This window comes from Pungitius pungitius, chromosome 7 (assembly GCF_949316345.1).
Source record: "Pungitius pungitius chromosome 7, fPunPun2.1, whole genome shotgun sequence".
In the NCBI taxonomy this organism is placed as follows: Eukaryota; Metazoa; Chordata; class Actinopteri; order Perciformes; family Gasterosteidae; genus Pungitius; species Pungitius pungitius.
Window position 1 is genome coordinate 16159269 of NC_084906.1, and position 18392 is coordinate 16177660.

Here is an 18392-nt window from a genome sequence, read left to right on the forward strand (position 1 = left end):
AGGGGTTAACCGAAATGAAGCCTGGAAGCTATAACGCATATCCCTGCTCATTCATACTCTTTAGCTGCTGAACAATGGCACACACACACACACACACACACACACACACACACACGCTGAGTAAGTTAGTCTTGGAGATGTACAGAGAGAAAAGACATGCTGTTGTTGCTAACTGCAATTAATAAGATATAATATCACTTATAAGGCAAATAACGTGTGACTTTATAGAATACCTCATAGTTTAAAAACAGTGAAAACCTCTCTTTGCCGTTACATTGACGCCAAGACGCTTGTTAAGATGAGGGAGACATTTGCATTAATTCTGCGGTGTCGACACACCCGTACACAGCGAACACACTCATTAACCATAATGGTAGAGGGGGAGACAGCCAAGGCCGATTTAAAATGTAAGGATGAATGTACCGTATCAACCACACGAGGAGCCATTACGGCCCAAAACAGATGGCTATGGTCAATAACCAAGATGCGGAAAGATTGCATTTAAATGCAATCCGGTAATGGAACGTAAAAAACGTTTCCACCGCGTGAAACAAAGAGTTCGCTCAGTCCGTTATTTGATCACAATACAAATACTGAGAGCGGGAAAAGAATGGCACATAAGGATATTCAACATGAAAACGCAGAATTCGCTTGAAAAAATGCGAAAGCATTGAAAAGCAGCCTGAGCTTATGCATGGAGGGTAAAATGGGCCTCTTATCACACGGGTAATCTATTGGTCTCCAGTTGCTCTTCTGCTTTCAAATCAATGATACAGACACATACCTACTAATCACACTCCGGTGTTTTCCATGAGTGTTGGTGGTGTGAACCTCCTCTGCTCGCCACCTTTCTTAATATTCCTCATTTATAATGCTGAATCCTTCACTTCCCCTTCACACACACACACACACAAAATAATCAATGGCACTACAGCATCTTTAAACAGAAAAAAGTCCAAATTGATTGTAGTGGACTACTTGGTTCCATTGAGTTGTTATCGAGTGTCCTCATTTCCCAGTGGTGTAAGCTACCTATTAACTTCCCATTCTGTTAAAGGTTAGCGAGACAAACATGTCAACAATCGAGGTACAAACTCTGACCAGCAGCACATCAATGGCGTTTGAAGAACTGCTTATGATGGGCAGGAGTGAAGAAATCACTACACCGCCAAATAAAAGCGCGTTGTTTACTACGACCGCATGCTGGCTGTAGGGGTGAGTTACGCCGCCGTGGACTGTGTCAGAGTGTGAAAAGTCAAACTAAGATATCTGTGAAGGTCAGAAGGTGACACTTGTTTGTACTAAGGAAAAACATGCTTGCATGGATATTACGGTTTCAATTGGATCTAAGGTATAAAAGGTACCTATACGAGAATGTGATACGGTAACATTTAGAAAAGGCTTCACAATGGACTATTTTGTTTCATCTAAAATAATATTTAAAGAGAATATACACATAATACTAAGACTGTCACCGTGTTATTTGCTTCTGACGGCACCCGATAAAAAGAGTAAAGAAACGCAGGCAGGCATGTCAATAACAGCTCTCCGCTCTTCTAGGATTAAAAGAAATGGCTCAGTTGAGATTTTCAATCAAAAGCCATTAACTTTGCTCCACTTTGTACACAAGTGAAGCCATCCTGTTAATCATTCAGTTTGACCCCCATACAGCACGCAGCCGCATGGATAACCGAATGAGTTTGTACCGTGTCACATGTCAGGAAGATCTAAACACGACCTCACCCACAACTGGACCAGCCTGCATAAACAACAGCTGCCTGTGGCAATATGATAGCAGCCAAATGAAAGAGTCTTATAATATTGTCAAAGAGCGTTACAAGATACGACCAAATATCACTCTGACAGTACTTTTTTCACAAAGTCAATAAGAATCAACAGATCCATCCATTTATTGTCAGACGACATCATCACTGTCCGCCCTTCACCTTGTACCAAAATGACTTCCAGTGACCGACGACAGTTGTTTGGATACAAAACATTTACACGGAGTATCGGAAAGTACCCACATGGATGTGGACGTGCCGGCTCAACTTTGACCCACTTCCGACTGCCAGCAGCCAAAAACAACTCATAAAATAAGACAATCTGATCATCTGATAAGGCCGGGTTAGAAACAACAGCTCCTCATTCACACAATCTGGCAACGCCGCCCTGGCTGCACCCTCTTTATTAGACACACACTGTATCAGGAACCAAAAACACAAAAACACTCCTCTCCCTCTGCCATGTGTCAGCAAGTGTTATCCCCGGCCCCTCCCGCCTTATCTCCGGGACAAATCAAGCGGGCCTACAGGCCACCCACGTGCAGAACTAACCGGATACCTATTGTGCAACAGCACCGTCAGCACAACAAACCACGCTACGCAACCGCAGCGGGGCCAGGGGTCGCAAGTCACCTCGGCCCGCGACCATCTTCAAGAAAACACCAAGAGGACACAAACATGACCTTTTCAGTTTAACAGGGTGGGGGCGGGAGATGGAGGGGGTTCCCCTCGGTAAATGGAAAGATATGATACTGGAAATGTGTGTCGCGCCGGAGAAGCTTTGTTGACATAAAGAAATGTTATTGGGCCATGAGGGGAAGCTGTACGTGGTGCTGCTGGGAGCTCCCTCCGCAAAATGGAGTCTTGACTGATAGACATGAGAGAGGGGGAGAAGAGGGGGGGTGGGGTTGTGTGTATGTATGTGTGTGTGTGTGTGTGTGTGTGTGGGGAGGGAGTTATTGGGTAGTGGGGGCAGATGAGGAAAAGTGGAGGAGAAAGAGGGCGAGGAAAGGAGTGGAGGAAAGGGTTACGTAGTCTGGGGTTGGCCGTATTTAAAATAATGAACTATCTCCTCCCGCTTTCCAGTCGGGGTTAAAGGGGGCAGCGGCCTGACGGGAGGGAGCGGGATGAAAGTGTAACCTGAGCCCAGTCAGGAACGCGGGGCGACGAAAGGGACCTACAGGACGGTTGGTGATCACATGCATGAATGGAGGCCCGCTATGGACCACCGTTACATGACAAGTGACCCAAACACACACACACACACACACACACACGAGAGGGGAGAGTTTGCTACCTGTTGGCCACAATAGCAACATTAAGCCTTCAGCATTTACTCAAAATATTAAACAAACCAAGCTTCTCACGGGATCTACGGGGGATGAACATGAAACAGAAAAAAAGGGCATTGAGGGAGAGAGACACCTGCTGCACAATTTCTCATGTTCTGTCCTCTCAGGAGGACGATTGCCAAACAAAATGCTAAACGTTGAGCCGCTATTTGCAGCTGCATTTTGAGAGCTTCATATAAACAGAATAACAACAAATAGATGTCTATAGTGGACATGGTGTGAGTGGGGGGTTGGTGGACAATGACCGTGACCCCAGTAGAAGCCCACCCTCCCACTGAGGACCACCCATGAGCAGACAGCTTGGTGCTCTCACTGGCTGCACAGGAGCGCTTAATTACAACAACAACCCAATCAGACACAAATGAGCGGGAGGGCCGGTGGGTGGAGGGGAGATTGGGGGGGAGGAGGGGGCAAGTTCTGTATCCAAGCAGAGAATGGCATAACAGAGCACAGGCTGAATCGTACTGTACCACACTGAGGATCTCTATAGGAGAAATGTGGGCCATCCACCCGCCTCCTCTGTCTGTTTGACACTTAATTTGGCAGCAGGAATGAAAGAGCAGGAGGAGAGAGGGAGGGGGAGGAGAGAGGGAGGGAGGGAGGTATAAATGGGTGTCAGACAAACAGAAACGGCAGGGGGAAAAGCTTGGAGATGGCACGAGGTGTGTAAGTTAAGTTTAAGTCCTCAGTGGGAGATTCCCCCAAAAATGAATCCGTTTCAAAATTTCACGCAAACATTTGAGGGAAGTGCATATTTTGTGGGGAAAAGACACCGTCTACATTGAAATCAGTAGTACGGTATGGGTCCGTTTATTAGCATAGTAGTAGTATATAAGACCCTATAAAACACCTCCCCTTATGTATTCCTGATGTTGTAACAGTCATTAACTATGATGCTGTGGCATAATCACCCATGGCAATAATAGTACAGGCTACATGTGCAAAATCATCCATCAACTACTCAACATTTAGAATATATTATGTATGATCTATTCAGTCCTACCATAAGTAATAAGTTCCTAGAACTTTTAGTGTACTCGGCAGGTCGTACAGAAACAGAAAAGATTTTGACTACGGGGGCCATTCTGATACAACCGATCAACCAAATACTCGTAGAACATATTACAAACATGAAAACCATTGCAGCCACAGTGTGAGGAAGCCGTATGCTGAGAAAAGCCTGATGGAGATGATCCAGATTTGACTACAGGGCAAAACGGTGCTCCAGGGAATGAGAGACGGGGTGCTTGCAACAGTGTGATCATCTGTCTAACCTCTCTGACTCTTACTCCTTTCACAGATCTCACGAGCCTGCTCTAAATCTCAAGTTTTCGTTTTTCCTAAATTACGCCCAGTCGTTTTCCGCAAGTCGCCGTGCGTCTCAGTCCCATCTTTACCCCCCCCCCCACTTCGCTTGTCAAATATCAAACGGGCTCAGCTCGCAGAATGAGCCCCTCATAATTACAGCTGGAGAATTACTTGAGCATGACCGGCGCGACCGAGGCCGTACCGATGTGGCGACTACCTCCGACGGAAACTGCCATCTCCAGTATTCAGTGAGCACCCCCCGAGCTGCAGGCCCTCCCCTATAGTGGAGCTACAGTTTCAGACGGATTCTTCTCTTATTTTTAGAGTTGCGCTCCCTGCAGAGAATTTAATATGCATCAACTAACGGTAGCTGGCTGGCAGCGAGAAAGTGGATCAAGCTGGCGGCTTGGGGAGGGCGAGAATGCCTCTGCCTCGCGCTGCAGCAGAGGACGCCTTTGCGCGTTAGCTTAGCGGGAAACCAGACCTGTCCGGCCTGAGAATCAGCGGGCGGCTGACCTGTGAGAAGTTTCCCCCTCGCCGCCAGGTTGGACACACGTCGCCCCCGATGAGGCGATCTGCTGATTATAGATTTGTCAACAGATCAGTGGCCCGAACAAACCCCAGGAGAGACCGAGAGAGAGTGTGTGTGTGTGCGGGGCCGCGGTGCCAAGTGGACTGGCAGTGGAAAAATTGCATTTGTTTGTTGATATAGCTGTGGAAAGTCCTGCGAAGTAACGCCAGCCCTGCGTGCGTCCGCTGCCAAGCTGTGGCTTTTACGGCGAAAAATGATGCTGAGAAATTGCATGAGAGGCATTTTGTCTAACATGTACCAACTTGTACCTCCAAAACAAAGAGAGTTGAGGACCAAAATAACAGTGCGGGAGCCAAAGCCGGAGAGGGGGGGGGGGAGGGGAGTAGTTTGGAGAGTGGAAATAATCCCAGCGTGCCATTAAACTAAATTAAACAACACATGAAATGTTTAAAAGGAGGACATCTTCTTTTAACAATAACAGGGGAAAATGAGGGGTAGCGAAAACGCGCGCTTTTGCGGGGGAGTCAGATAAATGTGTGGGGGGGGCTCGGGAAGGGAGACGGAGCGGAGAGAGAGAGAGGGAACCGGAGTGTGTGTGTGTGGGCTGGAGCACCTGTTCCTCCATTGCCTCAGCTTCCCATTGAGGAGCATGGCAGGGGGAGCTGGCCGAGCCTATTTATACACGGCGCTGGGTCCCGTTACAGCGGTGGCACCGGGCCAGGCTGTGGCAGATTGAAGCGGGGAGAAAAGAGCAACATGCTGGCACCTGCGCTGTCAGATGGTTGGCCAAGAAAAGAGGGGCTTAAATCAGATCACACTGGTGACTTTGGCTCACCCTCCCACCCTCCCTCCCTCCCTCCATCTACCTTCCGGCATTGGCAACGGAGAGAGGACGGGACGGGTATCAGGGGATGGAAAGGTACAGACAGAGGGAGACAAAGAGACGGAATGAATGAGAGAAAGAATGAGGAAGAGGAAAGAAAAAGAGTGAGGGAGGTCACTTGTTTTTAAAAAACAGTGACTCAATATGGTCAATATCCACCGAGCTTGGTTTGACCTTGGACTCGAGGCTGCGAGGAGGGAGGAAAAAAACCAGTAGGTGTAGGAAAAGAAGCCCTGCGCCCACCAACCCAAACACTAAATATCCCACTGCATGCACACAGAGCAACATGTCTCCATGCCAGCTGGATGTGAGACCGGACGACTCTTCAGTTGTCGCATTCAAACTCGAAAGCAGAATAAATCTGCCCATATTTTTTACAAGACAACTCAAATGAAGACTCTATATCTCCAGCATACTGTTGCTGCTCCGCACTCAAAACCAGCAAACAAAGGCCAAGAATTTAAAACCGTCAGTCCATCTGTAAAGCAAATAAGATGTTCATTGTCTTTGTATCTGAGGTTTGACCTTATTGCCCAGTTCCTCATTCCAGGTCTCTCTCTTTCTCCTTCCCTCCGCCCCTCGCGTCTCCGCAGCGCAGCGTGGGGCAATTTCAACCTGTTGAGAAGAAGAAAAAACGCAGAGCGCTGATGCGACTCATGCGTGGGGAACCCGGCATGTTTTTCGATGACACGTACACATGCCGCCTTTCTCCTTTGACTCCGTGAGCGTCTGCAGCCGTCGTGTCCCCCCCCCCTCTGGAAAACTAGCGGACAGCTGGCAATACACAGACCTAGTAAAGAAAAATCTAAAACATTCTGGCCACGCCTGACTAAACGGCTAAACCAGGTGGTGCTCCAAACAAATAAAAGGCAAGTTGTGAGTGTGAGTGTGGGGGGGGGGGGGGGGTGTAGCATTCCTGACATACTCAAAGCAGTTGGAAACAGACTGAGGATTTTGAAAACAAGAGCAGGTAATCGAATGGGGGGGGGTCGGACTTTGATGAAGAAATAGACTCGAGTGAGCAATAGAGAAACCATCTGACGTTCCCTTTCATCTTCCCACGTTAGCGAGCGGAGCGGCGCCCTGGTGTGGCGAGCCTCGGCCCGAGAGGGAGGGAGGCCGCCGGGGCTCGGCTCCTCTGCTTGACTGGCAGCCGCGCGGCAGCAGCTGCGGGGCCCGGCCCTCGCCAGCGCTCTGACCCACAAACCATAGCTACACACGAGGCTGGACGAGCTACGCCTGCCTGGTGGCGGTGCCGAAAAAAAAGAAAAAAAAATGGCTTCCGTTCCTCCCCAGAAATCAGCCCGCCCGCTTTCGACCCGGACGCCTGAGCGAACGGCTGCGAAGCTAGTGATTTGTGAAAGCTACCCTTCGGTAAGCGTGTGTTTTTGAGTCGTTTTTACCTCCAGCTAAAACAGTTTAGGGGTTTAGTGGAGGTATTCCCTGTGTGGGGAATGGACGAGTGAGCTCATCCCGAGCGAGGCAAATCCTATTGATTTGGACTGCTGCAGGTCTGCCCACTCGGGGGGGGGGGGGGGGGGGCGGCAACGAAGGCCCCAAGTTTGATGCAAACAACGAGAAACACCCAGAGAGGAGGATGTAGTCGGACTCCGACTGCCTTGAAATGAGAATGCAATTGTTTGGTTGTGTGAGAAAGAAGGAATGAAACATTTAAAAACAGGTCAAACCTGAGAAAAGCAAAGCGGTACAGGAGCAGACAGAGGCAAGAGTTGACTAAGTAAGTCGGCAAAGAGGGAAAAGCAGAGAGGACGCTGGAGGGATGGAAAGCAGAGGGGCCGGGTGAGTTTAATGGCCCGTTTGTCTGCACCGTGAGACCACCGGCTCTGAGTGGCTGCTGCAGGAAACACACACACACACACTTCTTTTCCATATCTCTTCTCCCACAGCTTGAAAAGGGCCACTTTAGGTCATATGGAAATGCATTTGTACACTTTGGGTATATTTCAACATACATATCTGCTCTGTGAAGTCAGTTAATGCATCAGGGAGACATTTTGCAGTTTTTGGGTACCGTTAAATCCCGCCCCCTTACGTCCACTCCTGGAAGACACTGCATGAGGCAGCAAAGTCCTCTCATCCTTTTATCGATGAACACTCGGCTGCAGGATTTCAGATTGTAAACAGATACAGATACACCCCCCCCACCCTCTCCTCCTCCTCCTGCTGCTGTGATTTCTTCATAAAAACCCTTTTGCAGATTCCCAAACACTCAAGAGCACTGCCCTCCTCTGTTAGTTGTCAAGTACAGGACATCCTCATACTGACGCCATGTTAACGTTCAAAAGCCCCCCCCCCCCCCCCCCCCCCCCCAGGTCGACAAATCACTGCCTGTTACCTAGCCTCTGACAGACAAGTCCCTGGAGGGGAGGGCCTGTGGCCACGGCGGTATTGTAAAATGACTTCCATTCATTACGCTGTCATTTAACAGCAAGGCATGATTCAATATGGGCCCTCTTTAACTGTAAGTGAATTAGGAATGCCCGGTGCAGGCTCATAAAATAGGCACAAGCGCTTCATCTCTCCCGTCCCGTTTCACTCCTGTCTTGGCACGAGTCCCGTCCGTGTCTTCTCCCGGATGGAGGCTACACTTGGACACTTTCTCCACTCTAGTCTGGCATTAAGTGCTGGTTTTCTTCACTTCCTTCAAGAGCAAGAAGCCTAATGGCCGGTTAAACATTGTTAAAGAAGAAAAAGGCGCGTGATGGACACACACACAGACACTAAAGGACGTGTCAACTACCACCCAACAACATCAAGAATTAGGTCTGACCTGACTGCTTTAAAGTTTAATGTTTTGCAATAGCGTTTGCTTTTACATAAGAAGCGTGGTTTTGTTCAATATAGTTTCAACCTGCAAATAAATTAACCCGTTATCTCAGTTTGGGAACTTCTAATTAGCGTGTCTCCAAAACTGAATTGTAGTATTAAAATCAGCGGTTGATTGTCCCAGTACAAAGTAGCTCAACTGATTTGAACCAAATGCTCCAGTATTCCAGTTTGAATTAAAAAAATGAGCTGGGGAGATTTACTCTGGCGTGTGTCGAGCGGTCAGCGGGTTTGTTATTACATGTGTCCCTGCCAAGGTAAGCCACCGTTCAATAGATAAGTCTCCCGAAATGCAGAAACAAACCAGCTAATAAAAAATAAACAATTAACCGTTGACAATAAAAATCATACAAGCATACATTGTGTAATCAAGTGATTACACTTTACTGCTTGGCCAGTGGTTTCGTGGGGCACGGCCAGAATCCTGCCCATCCGGTTTCATGACTACGGTGGTGTGAAATGGCTCTAAAAAGGTGGACGCAGCAGTGCAGCGGGCATGAGAAGGAATCGAGAAGGGGGGGTGCTTTGTGTACCCTCGACCTGTGGTGCGGGTCTCTTCCATCTCCCTCCCCATCTGCCGCGGATCAAAGATAAACACTCTGGTGTTGTGGTGGGTAGTGCGACTAAACGCTCGGCAGTTATTGTTTACAGTGGACACTGCTGGGTGGGTCGAAGGAGGGAAAATAAGCCATAAAAAACACAGAGAGACATAAGAAAACTACGCACAGAATAAGGATCCCACTTCCTGTAATCACACATTAAAAAAGGTATAGAGGACTGTTAAATGCGGTGAATCTAGAATTAGTGTTTATACAGGAAGAAGAGGGAGCACTGCCCTACCAGCACATCTAGTGCAGTCACCATAGTAACCCAACTCAGGCTAGTTCTTCAGGACAAAAACAGACCCCCCCCACACACACACACCTCCACTGAACACATTACACATACAAACAGGAGTGATCATAAAAGGACACACGGACAAACACAACACAATCAGAGCGACCCATGTGACACAGGGGTGGGGGGGTTCACAATGTGCAGGTGTGCATGCTAAGCATCACTTAGGCTCAGCCGGAGCCTGATAAAAGAGGAGAAAGCTAAAAACAAAACGGGGGTGTCAAATGGAGTGTGTTCACACCTTTAAGGAGGTTTGAAAGAGGAGGCTTTCCCACCCCATACAGAGCAGGATTAGCAGGCGTGTCAGTGTGAGTGTGAGTGTGTGTGTGGAGGACAGATCTGCAGACCGAGCGCATCTGCAGTGTGAAAGAAAAACAAATCAGTGGATGAGAGAGTGAACCCTCTTACCCCTGAACGTAAAAGCAACGGAGGGAGGGAGGGAGGGAGGGAGAGAAAAATACACAGCTGGGAGAGAAACGGCCCGGACAGAGGAAGAAGGAGAGCAAGTGGAAGTAGTTGTGGTTCAAATAACTTTAATTTAATTCACTCATCAAATCTGGTGCACTTTTGTTAGCCAGAATGTTTCAGGGACATGAAAAAAATCATAGAGTGGCAGAGAAAGGAATGATGAAAGAAAGCTCAAGGAAACATGAAGGAGGCAAAAAGCCTACGCCTACTAATGACATTTGTGATAACCTCAAAGGGTGTCAAAATAACTGTACGTGCAGACTTATGAAAAATTGAGCCATCAGGAGCATCTTTTCCACAGCTCCGTTACGCTGTAAACAGGAAGCTGCCTGTTCACATTTCCTTGTAGGAAACAATGGTCCATACGTATTAGCTTTCCTCGGTGAGGTCAGAAACAGCTAGAATGCCAGTGACCGAACAGACAGGGGTGGACACGTTAACTTCTGCGACTGTTGCCCTAAAATTACAGGACGGTTTTGTAAACCGTAAACCACCCGAGGCCCCGAGACGGATTCCCTTGTGAAAAAAAACATTTAGCCTTCCTCCACAAACGAACGCAGACAGATGTGGAAACACTGTTTGAAATGTCCAAAGTGTTCCTTGCCATCCGCTGACATAAAAAGCATGCTGGCCACAAAAAAAAAAAACGCAGCACCAAAAAGTTTAAATTTACTCATCAGAGTGAATTTACCACACAGTCAACACCATCAGGTTTAAATGAATACATTTTAAAAAGTGATTGTTGGAAGAAGAAAAAAAAAATGCAACTGAGGACGCAAAGCCAAAATGAAGACAATGGTGTCGGCCGGTGTTGTTCCTGCCGGAAAAAGCGCCCCCCCCCCCCCCCCCCCCCCGAATAAAAGATCCCTTTTCTAATCCTCCAAATTACAGCGGCAGCTCAACGTGGATTTTAATGCGTGAAGTCACCCACAGTTAAAATAGGGCAGATCCAAACAGCAACAAGGACTATCAAATGAGATTGTTGCGGCATGGCGTAACGGTGCTCCGTGTGTGTGTGTGTGTGTGCGCGTGTGTGTGTTGGTGATCCTCGACTCACATTTCTGTGCAATGAGAAGATGTTTACAATAACAGCCTGAGCGCTGTGTAGGAATGGGAGTCAAGGAGGAGGCCATCTGCTAATCTACACACAGACACAAGAATGAGAGAGTTCCCAGAATAAGAACGAATAAACTGTGGCTGAAGTTTTCTTTTTGTCTATACACATGAAGGCTTATGAGTTGTGTAGCATGGACAAAATAAACACAAACAACTGAGTGAAGGGTCTTAAATTATGTCAAAGCATCCTTACTTTTCTATGTCTGCTTGTATACGAAAAGTCTAATGTCTCTGACTTCCAATAAGCTGAATTCAAATGATCCTTTTAGACTTTGAAAAATTGATTATCAAATTAAAACAACTTTGTTCTGGAGCACCGTTCAAAAGCTGACAAATGAGGACACACAAACAAACACAGAAGAGTGTGTTTTTCTTTGACGACTGACAAAAATGTGAATTGTTGGGGTCAAACGGGGAGGTTTTGTTTTTCCTCCTCCAGTTGTGTTGTGTTGTTGGAAAAGACAGCAAGCAGAACACACACACACACACACAATCTGACAAGAAAGAAAAAATGCACGGGCAAGTGAAGAGCAGAGGAGGAAGCACTCAGCAAAGGCCTCCCAACAGTTCATTTCCTTTAGCACTACATATCGCCGTCCGGGCCAACACTCAACAACGCAGCACACAGCTGCCGGAGTCCTCAGTTCATGACCCCCATTGTCTGCAGGCTGCGTGCACACGGACTACACAGACGCACAACGCCGACCGGCGTTCAGCGGCATTGTGAAAGCCTCCGTTTCCTTGTGAGGCCTGTTGAACAACCAGCGAAGGCTGCTCAGTTAGCGAGAACAAGACGGCACAACAGTAAACAACAACAACAACAACAACGCAGCAACAGCCAGTTAGGACTCATTTGGAATGCACTGTATGTGTGAAATGTGTACAAACAATCAAATGACACTTCACAGAAATATAAAATAAACTTTATAGAGAGCTCTTTGAATCATCATCAAATCATTTGAATTGTATGTATATATATATATTTATAAAAATATCAACTACGGCTGGTAATAAAAAAGTACTTCACTGTGTGGAGGAAGCTACGGTGTAGTTCAAGAAATTGAATATTGTGAGATGTTTGTGGGCAAAATATATTGCATGCTGAATGACCATCTGAAATTAAATTTGATCATTTAGCGTGTGGTGGCTAACATGTCTGAGTGACAGACCAAAAGAAATAATAATAATAAGTTCATTTCCGACCCTGCAATGTATCATTACCTCTTCAATGATGTGAATTCTTAAGTATCAACGTGAACTCAAAATGCAACAAAAAGCCATGAAATGACTTTACTGCGGGTTTGACTGACTTATAATAAACTCATAGAAATTGAATAATTCTTCAAATACTCCCTTTTCTTCTGTGCTCACTGGCCACTGTGGCAGCACAGTAAAGCCCTTCGAGGTCTCTCTAAATAAATCAATAGGGTTGAGGAGAGCGACTGCTACTCTCTAAAACTGACATCCTTTGCCACAAACATCAACGGATGCTCGTTTATTTTAAACACGCGTCATACAATTTGTCCATTTGATGGCTTTGATGTGTGGCGGGTCAAGGGGGCCACTAGGGGCTCAGGGGCTAGTGCTAGCATGCAGCTCACTCTTGAGCGGTCTGGTACATACTGTTCTAATGCATGGCTCACTCACACACACACACACACACACACACACACACAGGCACCTACATGGTGGGCCACTTCAAACACATTCCACAGCATTGTCGGAAAATACCACTGTGCACTCCAGTGGAGAGAGCCTGAGAATCCAAATGGACTACAGGCAAAGTCACATCTTTAGTCGTCCCGATTTTTATTTTCTTTATGTTAAAAACAACCGCTCAAACAGTTTCTCTCACGTCGTCGGGGTTGGGAGACTCTTTAGGGTCTTTGCCGTCTGTGTGACTTACGCGATTTGAGAAAGCCCACAGGCTGTGGAAGGCGTGTGCGTAACAACACGCATGCACACTGCCCCCTTTTCCAACAGAGCTGTGCTTACAAGAGGAACGAGAGGGGGGGCAAGGCAGCCGGTTGCACAACTTTTTTTTTTTTTGTGCAAGTTGAACCACGGAGGCGACGACTTACCTCAGAAGGCGACTCGATTACTACGGCAAACTGAAGGCCCCCCCCCATCAAAAAGGAATCAACAAACAGCAGTGCTGTATGAAACGGCTTTATTACTCTCTGTAGAGAGCATTCAGCCGGCCGCAGCAGGGTTTAGATGTCAATATGGCTTCCTCTTTCCCATGACTGAGGGGGGGGGGGGGGGGGGGTGGATGTCAGGCAGCGTGTGGCTTCTGAGTGAAATATTTTAAGTATTTTAGACGTAAACAACTCAAGAGTTCCCAAATATGGTCACTTCCTAGAGAATTGAGTAAATCAGTAACCAGAAACAGCCAGGGGTCCGAGAGGGAGAGAAGCCTGGTCTCATAAGACCCCCTCTCAGGGGCCTCTGCTCTGTCTACATATATGACCTGTGTAAAGGAGCCAGAACGTTTCCCTTTCAACCTGTGCCGCTGGGAGTCATTTTAAAGTGATACAACTCAAAGTCGGAACAGCCCAAAACTTCAAAATAACAAACAAACAGGGGTTTATTTATGGTTTCATTACGCTGACTTGTTCCCTAATTTTAGTCTGTGTAATAGCTCTCTCGTTCTTCCCACGTGCACTGAAACATTTGGTGGACTTGTGCAACACATAAAAACACTGAGCACAAGTCTCAGATATAGGTCAAAGGTTTAACCTCTGATAAACCTGGTTAAATGCTATCTAATGAGTTCAGTGCGCTATTCTGTATTTACAATTGATGTGTTTTCAGTTTCAGCACTGTATTACTCGAGCTGGTTTAACAAATAGAATTTACTACGGTCTACTTTAATTAATCACGTCGTTATTTTTTCTACACACTGCCAGCTGTAAACGACTTTATATAATACACATAAAAATGCATATATCGCATCACTGCACTGATGTTATTGTGGCGAGTTTATTATTATTATTATTAACCCCCAGCTCTCCGTGTCTGGTGCGGCAGAGCAAATGTTCCCATGACTCGCTGCGATCTAAAAAAAAACAAATGCATCGATAACAATAACAAATGAACAGCATCACAGAAAACACGATCCACGATCTGTTCGAGAGCCCCGCGCGTTAATCCGCCGCCTAGATAAGACACCTCTTTAGCGTCGGCGGCTAATTTGTTTACGTTCGGGCTGCAGCAGTGTGTGCGTGCGCGTGCGTGCGTCGTTTCTGAAGCGTGTCTGTCGCCATGAAGGCCTAGTTGCGCGCACAGGGCCGATCCTGCTGCTCCCGGCTTAGAGCCGCCGCAGCGGACCACGGCGGCCCGGTTCCAGCGACTAATCTGGCGCACGATGCCGCTGAGACGTGCACCTTCGAGGGGGGGGGGAGGCGCGGGGATATTAAAATCGATCATGTTACCGAGAAATGACAATTGTATTTTTGCGCAGCTGCGCGCACGCAACGAGTGGAATTACTCGCCCTTTAATTAGACCCTGCATGCAACGTTGCGCATGCGCAAGATTGAAGGCGACAGCCTCGTGATCGCATTGCAAATCTTAATTGACGAAATAAAGAGTAATAATAATCGTAGTGTTTTCGCAGCGACATTAGCCGTAGAATGTCCAACAGGGGATTTAAAAAAGGTACAAACTTACTTTAATTTGGTTAACGAATGTAAACAACATTCCTATTTGAATAGCAGCAGAGGTATGTTTATGTTACCAAAGTCTTACTTAATGGTAGTTTATCTTCCAGCATAGATACTGTAATCATCAGACTCTACATGTGTAAGATCTCACGGGATCCATTTGAGTAGGAAACCATTAAAATGTCCTAAACACATTTGTTTATGCCAAACAAGAAAACAGTAAAAACAATAATAAACATACATAGATACAGGCACATTTGTTATGAAGACTTTTTTTTAAAAACGTAACTTACTTTCTCCGTTTATTAGTCCACACTGGAATATAATGCAGGTGCCGACGATTAAAAACACAATTTGTGCTCGCAGTCTTGGCGTCCACCGTCTCATTTTGACTCGGGAGAGATGTTGAGCTCACCTCTCAATAAAAACACTCCGATGAGGGAGAAAAGTTGATCTCAACGGGGGTTTGGAATACAAAAAAAAGCAGTGGACAAATTCCTAAAAATGAAGGTCGACTTTAGCCGACTGATTCCACGTCGCCCCCCGTGAGCCGGGGGGAGTTGAACATTTATGAGAATCTTCCCAGCCGACTTTGTGATGTCGGCTCTGTGAGCCCTGGAGAGAAATGCAGACCACTAAATTACGTGATCTTGGGTTCTGGCAACACACGTGCGGGTAAAGATCTTCATTTTCCATAAGTGAAGACGACAGTCCACGTTCATTTGTTTAATGTTGGTGCTCTGCTTAACGAAGACAGAAATTACTATTATTATTTATATCCCACACGCAGGAGGAGGAGGAGGAGCAGGAGGAGGAGGTCGGGGGGGGGGACGCTAGCTTGGAGGTCCCCGAAGGAGGACCAATGGCCCTGGGCTCATCTCCCCGTAATAAACCGCTGCGATGAGGGAATACACCCACTTCAATATGAAAACAAAACAATTGGGACGAAACGTGTCTCCAGTTTTATCTTCCGTTTCCTCCAAAAGAAAAAAAACCTCCCAGATGAGCTGAAGTTGTGGATCTCGCGTATGAACGGGAGCCGGAAGGACTCTCTCTCTCTCTGAAGTCCACAGGTTCGAGCACCACCCAACCCTGTTTTCGCTGGTGTCTTCTCGGAACCCTTTTAAGTCAAACGGGAGCTCATCCCGGGAAACCCCTTCGGAGCAGAGCTACGTGCGGTGAACACACAAAAAAAAGAAAAAACGTGCAGCGAGGCAGCTCCCTTTCCCTGCGACGACCTTCCTCTGAACTCCTTCACCTCCGCTGACCACCTCGCCCGCAGACACCCGTAAAACGAACCGAACGGGGAGGGAGGAAAAACAACGAAGAAGGGAGGGGGGGGAGGCTCTGCCGGTTAAACGTTACTTTTTTCCCATCTACAACGAAAGTAGGTGGGGTGTGGAGGTGGAGGAGAAGGGGGAGGAGGAGGAGGGGACGGCTACGTTGAACCTGCACGTTGCCGTGAAGTGAGAAAACTCTCCACCGCGCCGCCCGTTTCTTTTTCTCAGATTAACGTTAGCTGGTGGAGGGAGAGGGGAGGGGAGCTAACGTTAGCTAACGCTAGCCAATCCAAAACAAACGAGGCGAGAGTTAAAAAATAAAACAAACACACACACGCGCGCGCTTTGATTAACGTCCTTGTCCCGTCCTCGAGAGTGAAAAAACGCGTAGGTCAACAAACGTGAAAAGACTTTAAAAAAAAAAAAGAAGAAGCAAGTGTTAAAAAAAAAAACTTGGATTCCCGTTCCGTTTTAGCGGTTGCTCTCCCTCAGGTTCCCCCTCTTTCCGTCTCTCTTTCTGCGAGTCTCTCCACCAGTAAACAAGTCCTGCCAGTCACCTCAGCTGGGCCGCACGTGGTCTGCGGGAAAACCCGGAGCGGAGCCGCGCGGCACTCAAGCGGCAGGATCCGGATCTGGACTCAGCCAGCGCGGCTGCTAGCGTCAAAACACCGCTGCTCTTTGTCGGGAGAAGAGGGAAGGAGGGGTTCACACGTCCCTGTGGAGTATAATAATTATCATGTATGTCTTTATATATATATATATATATATATATATATATATATATATATATATATATATATATATATATAGATTCCATAAGAAAGATTTACACATATAACATAAAGCTTTCTTTTACCACGTGGTTCAAATGGAAAATCACGTGCTGAATTGTTGTTAATACTCCCCACTGTGGGTTGTTGAATCTCAATGATTTAGTCAATTCATAGTATTTTCTTTTGTGCAGCTTGTGGACAAAATAACAGAGACACGTGAGTCCTGCAGTAATAACCAGTTTGAACCTGCAGCCAAAACATATTAGGATTAATCTCTTGATAATTTTCTCAATGACTTGTTATGTCCAGAAAAATATCAAATAATTTGCTGAACGATTTTCAAAAGAACAACAGCCCCGAACCCAAGGATTTTGAGTTAAAATCATTTATAGGAAAGAAAAGCAGATAATCGTCATTTGAGAAAACTGAAATTCAAGCTTGATTGCTATTATATAGCTTCAACAAAAAAAGCAATTAGGAAAATAGTTGCAGTTTAATTTCTGGCATTCATCCACCAGTCTTCTCAGTTCTCAGCTCTAACTAGTATTCAGTATATTTGATGTTTTGTAAGGCACGTGTCACTTATTTTCTTTGATTGGGATTTTGTATTTCGGTTGAGAAATAACACCATAAAGATGGTCTTTCTTAACCAAATAACAAATTAACCTGCATGATTGCTGAGTTGAAGCCTGGACGTTGTTTAGGTTCACAATTTTCGGGCGGATTCACAGACTGAACAGCACAAATGCATTCATTTGCAAACATACCGTAAGGCTTCTCTATACATCAATCTTTTGCTTACTTAGCGGCCAAGTGTCAATATTAATGTAGTTTACATATGCACAGAAACCGTCAAAGAGAATTTATATTTTCAGCTAGATTTCAAGCAGTATAGGAGCAGAGAGCTTTGTGGCCAAAACAACCTGTCCCCTGTGTCATGGCCCGACAGCCAGGCGGTGAAGCACTTGCAGTGAGACAGGTTCCCACCATTCCCCTAGATTTGCACATTATCCTTACAATGAATTCTGACCTATTAATGGAACTTAACAGCACACAATACCTGGGGACTTGTTACTACTTGCACATTCCGGCTCGATGGCTGAATCAATTCTCACCTTAACATGGGACCAATGGAAGATAATAGAATAAACATTTGCCTCTTTTCTTTTTAAATCACATGTGCCGCCCGTGTGCTTGGATGGATACACACTGGCCCGCTCTGCTTAGAGCTTGTGGAGCAGGCTGCTTAATCTTAGGAATGTTGTTACCCGGTGAACAGAGTAAATGAGGTCTTAGTGAGATTATATGTCACAGGTCTGAAGGACTAAGGGTTGTGGAATCTAGTCAAAACAGATCTCTGTGTGGTAGTCACGCTGTCTGACGCCAACTGGAGGCGCGCACATGCAACCTGTGGTGCTTTGCACCACTTTCTTTCCCTTTTCAGTAGAGGAAGTCAAGGGAGCGGCTTTTTATGCCACAAGCCTAACTG

At 46.5% G+C, this 18392-nt stretch overlaps 1 protein-coding gene across 1 annotated transcript in view; it reads right to left on the bottom strand.

Annotated features, from left to right (window-relative positions):
- The window catches only part of insrb (insulin receptor b), a 56322-nt gene extending 39612 nt beyond the window's left edge, over positions 1-16710 (bottom strand). The window contains exon 1 of the mRNA XM_037470642.2: positions 15144-16710. Coding sequence (XP_037326539.1) covers positions 15144-15237 — 94 coding nt within the window. The 5' untranslated portion in view covers positions 15238-16710. The remainder of the gene's footprint in view (positions 1-15143) is intronic.
- Between the last annotated feature and the right edge of the window lie 1682 nt (positions 16711-18392).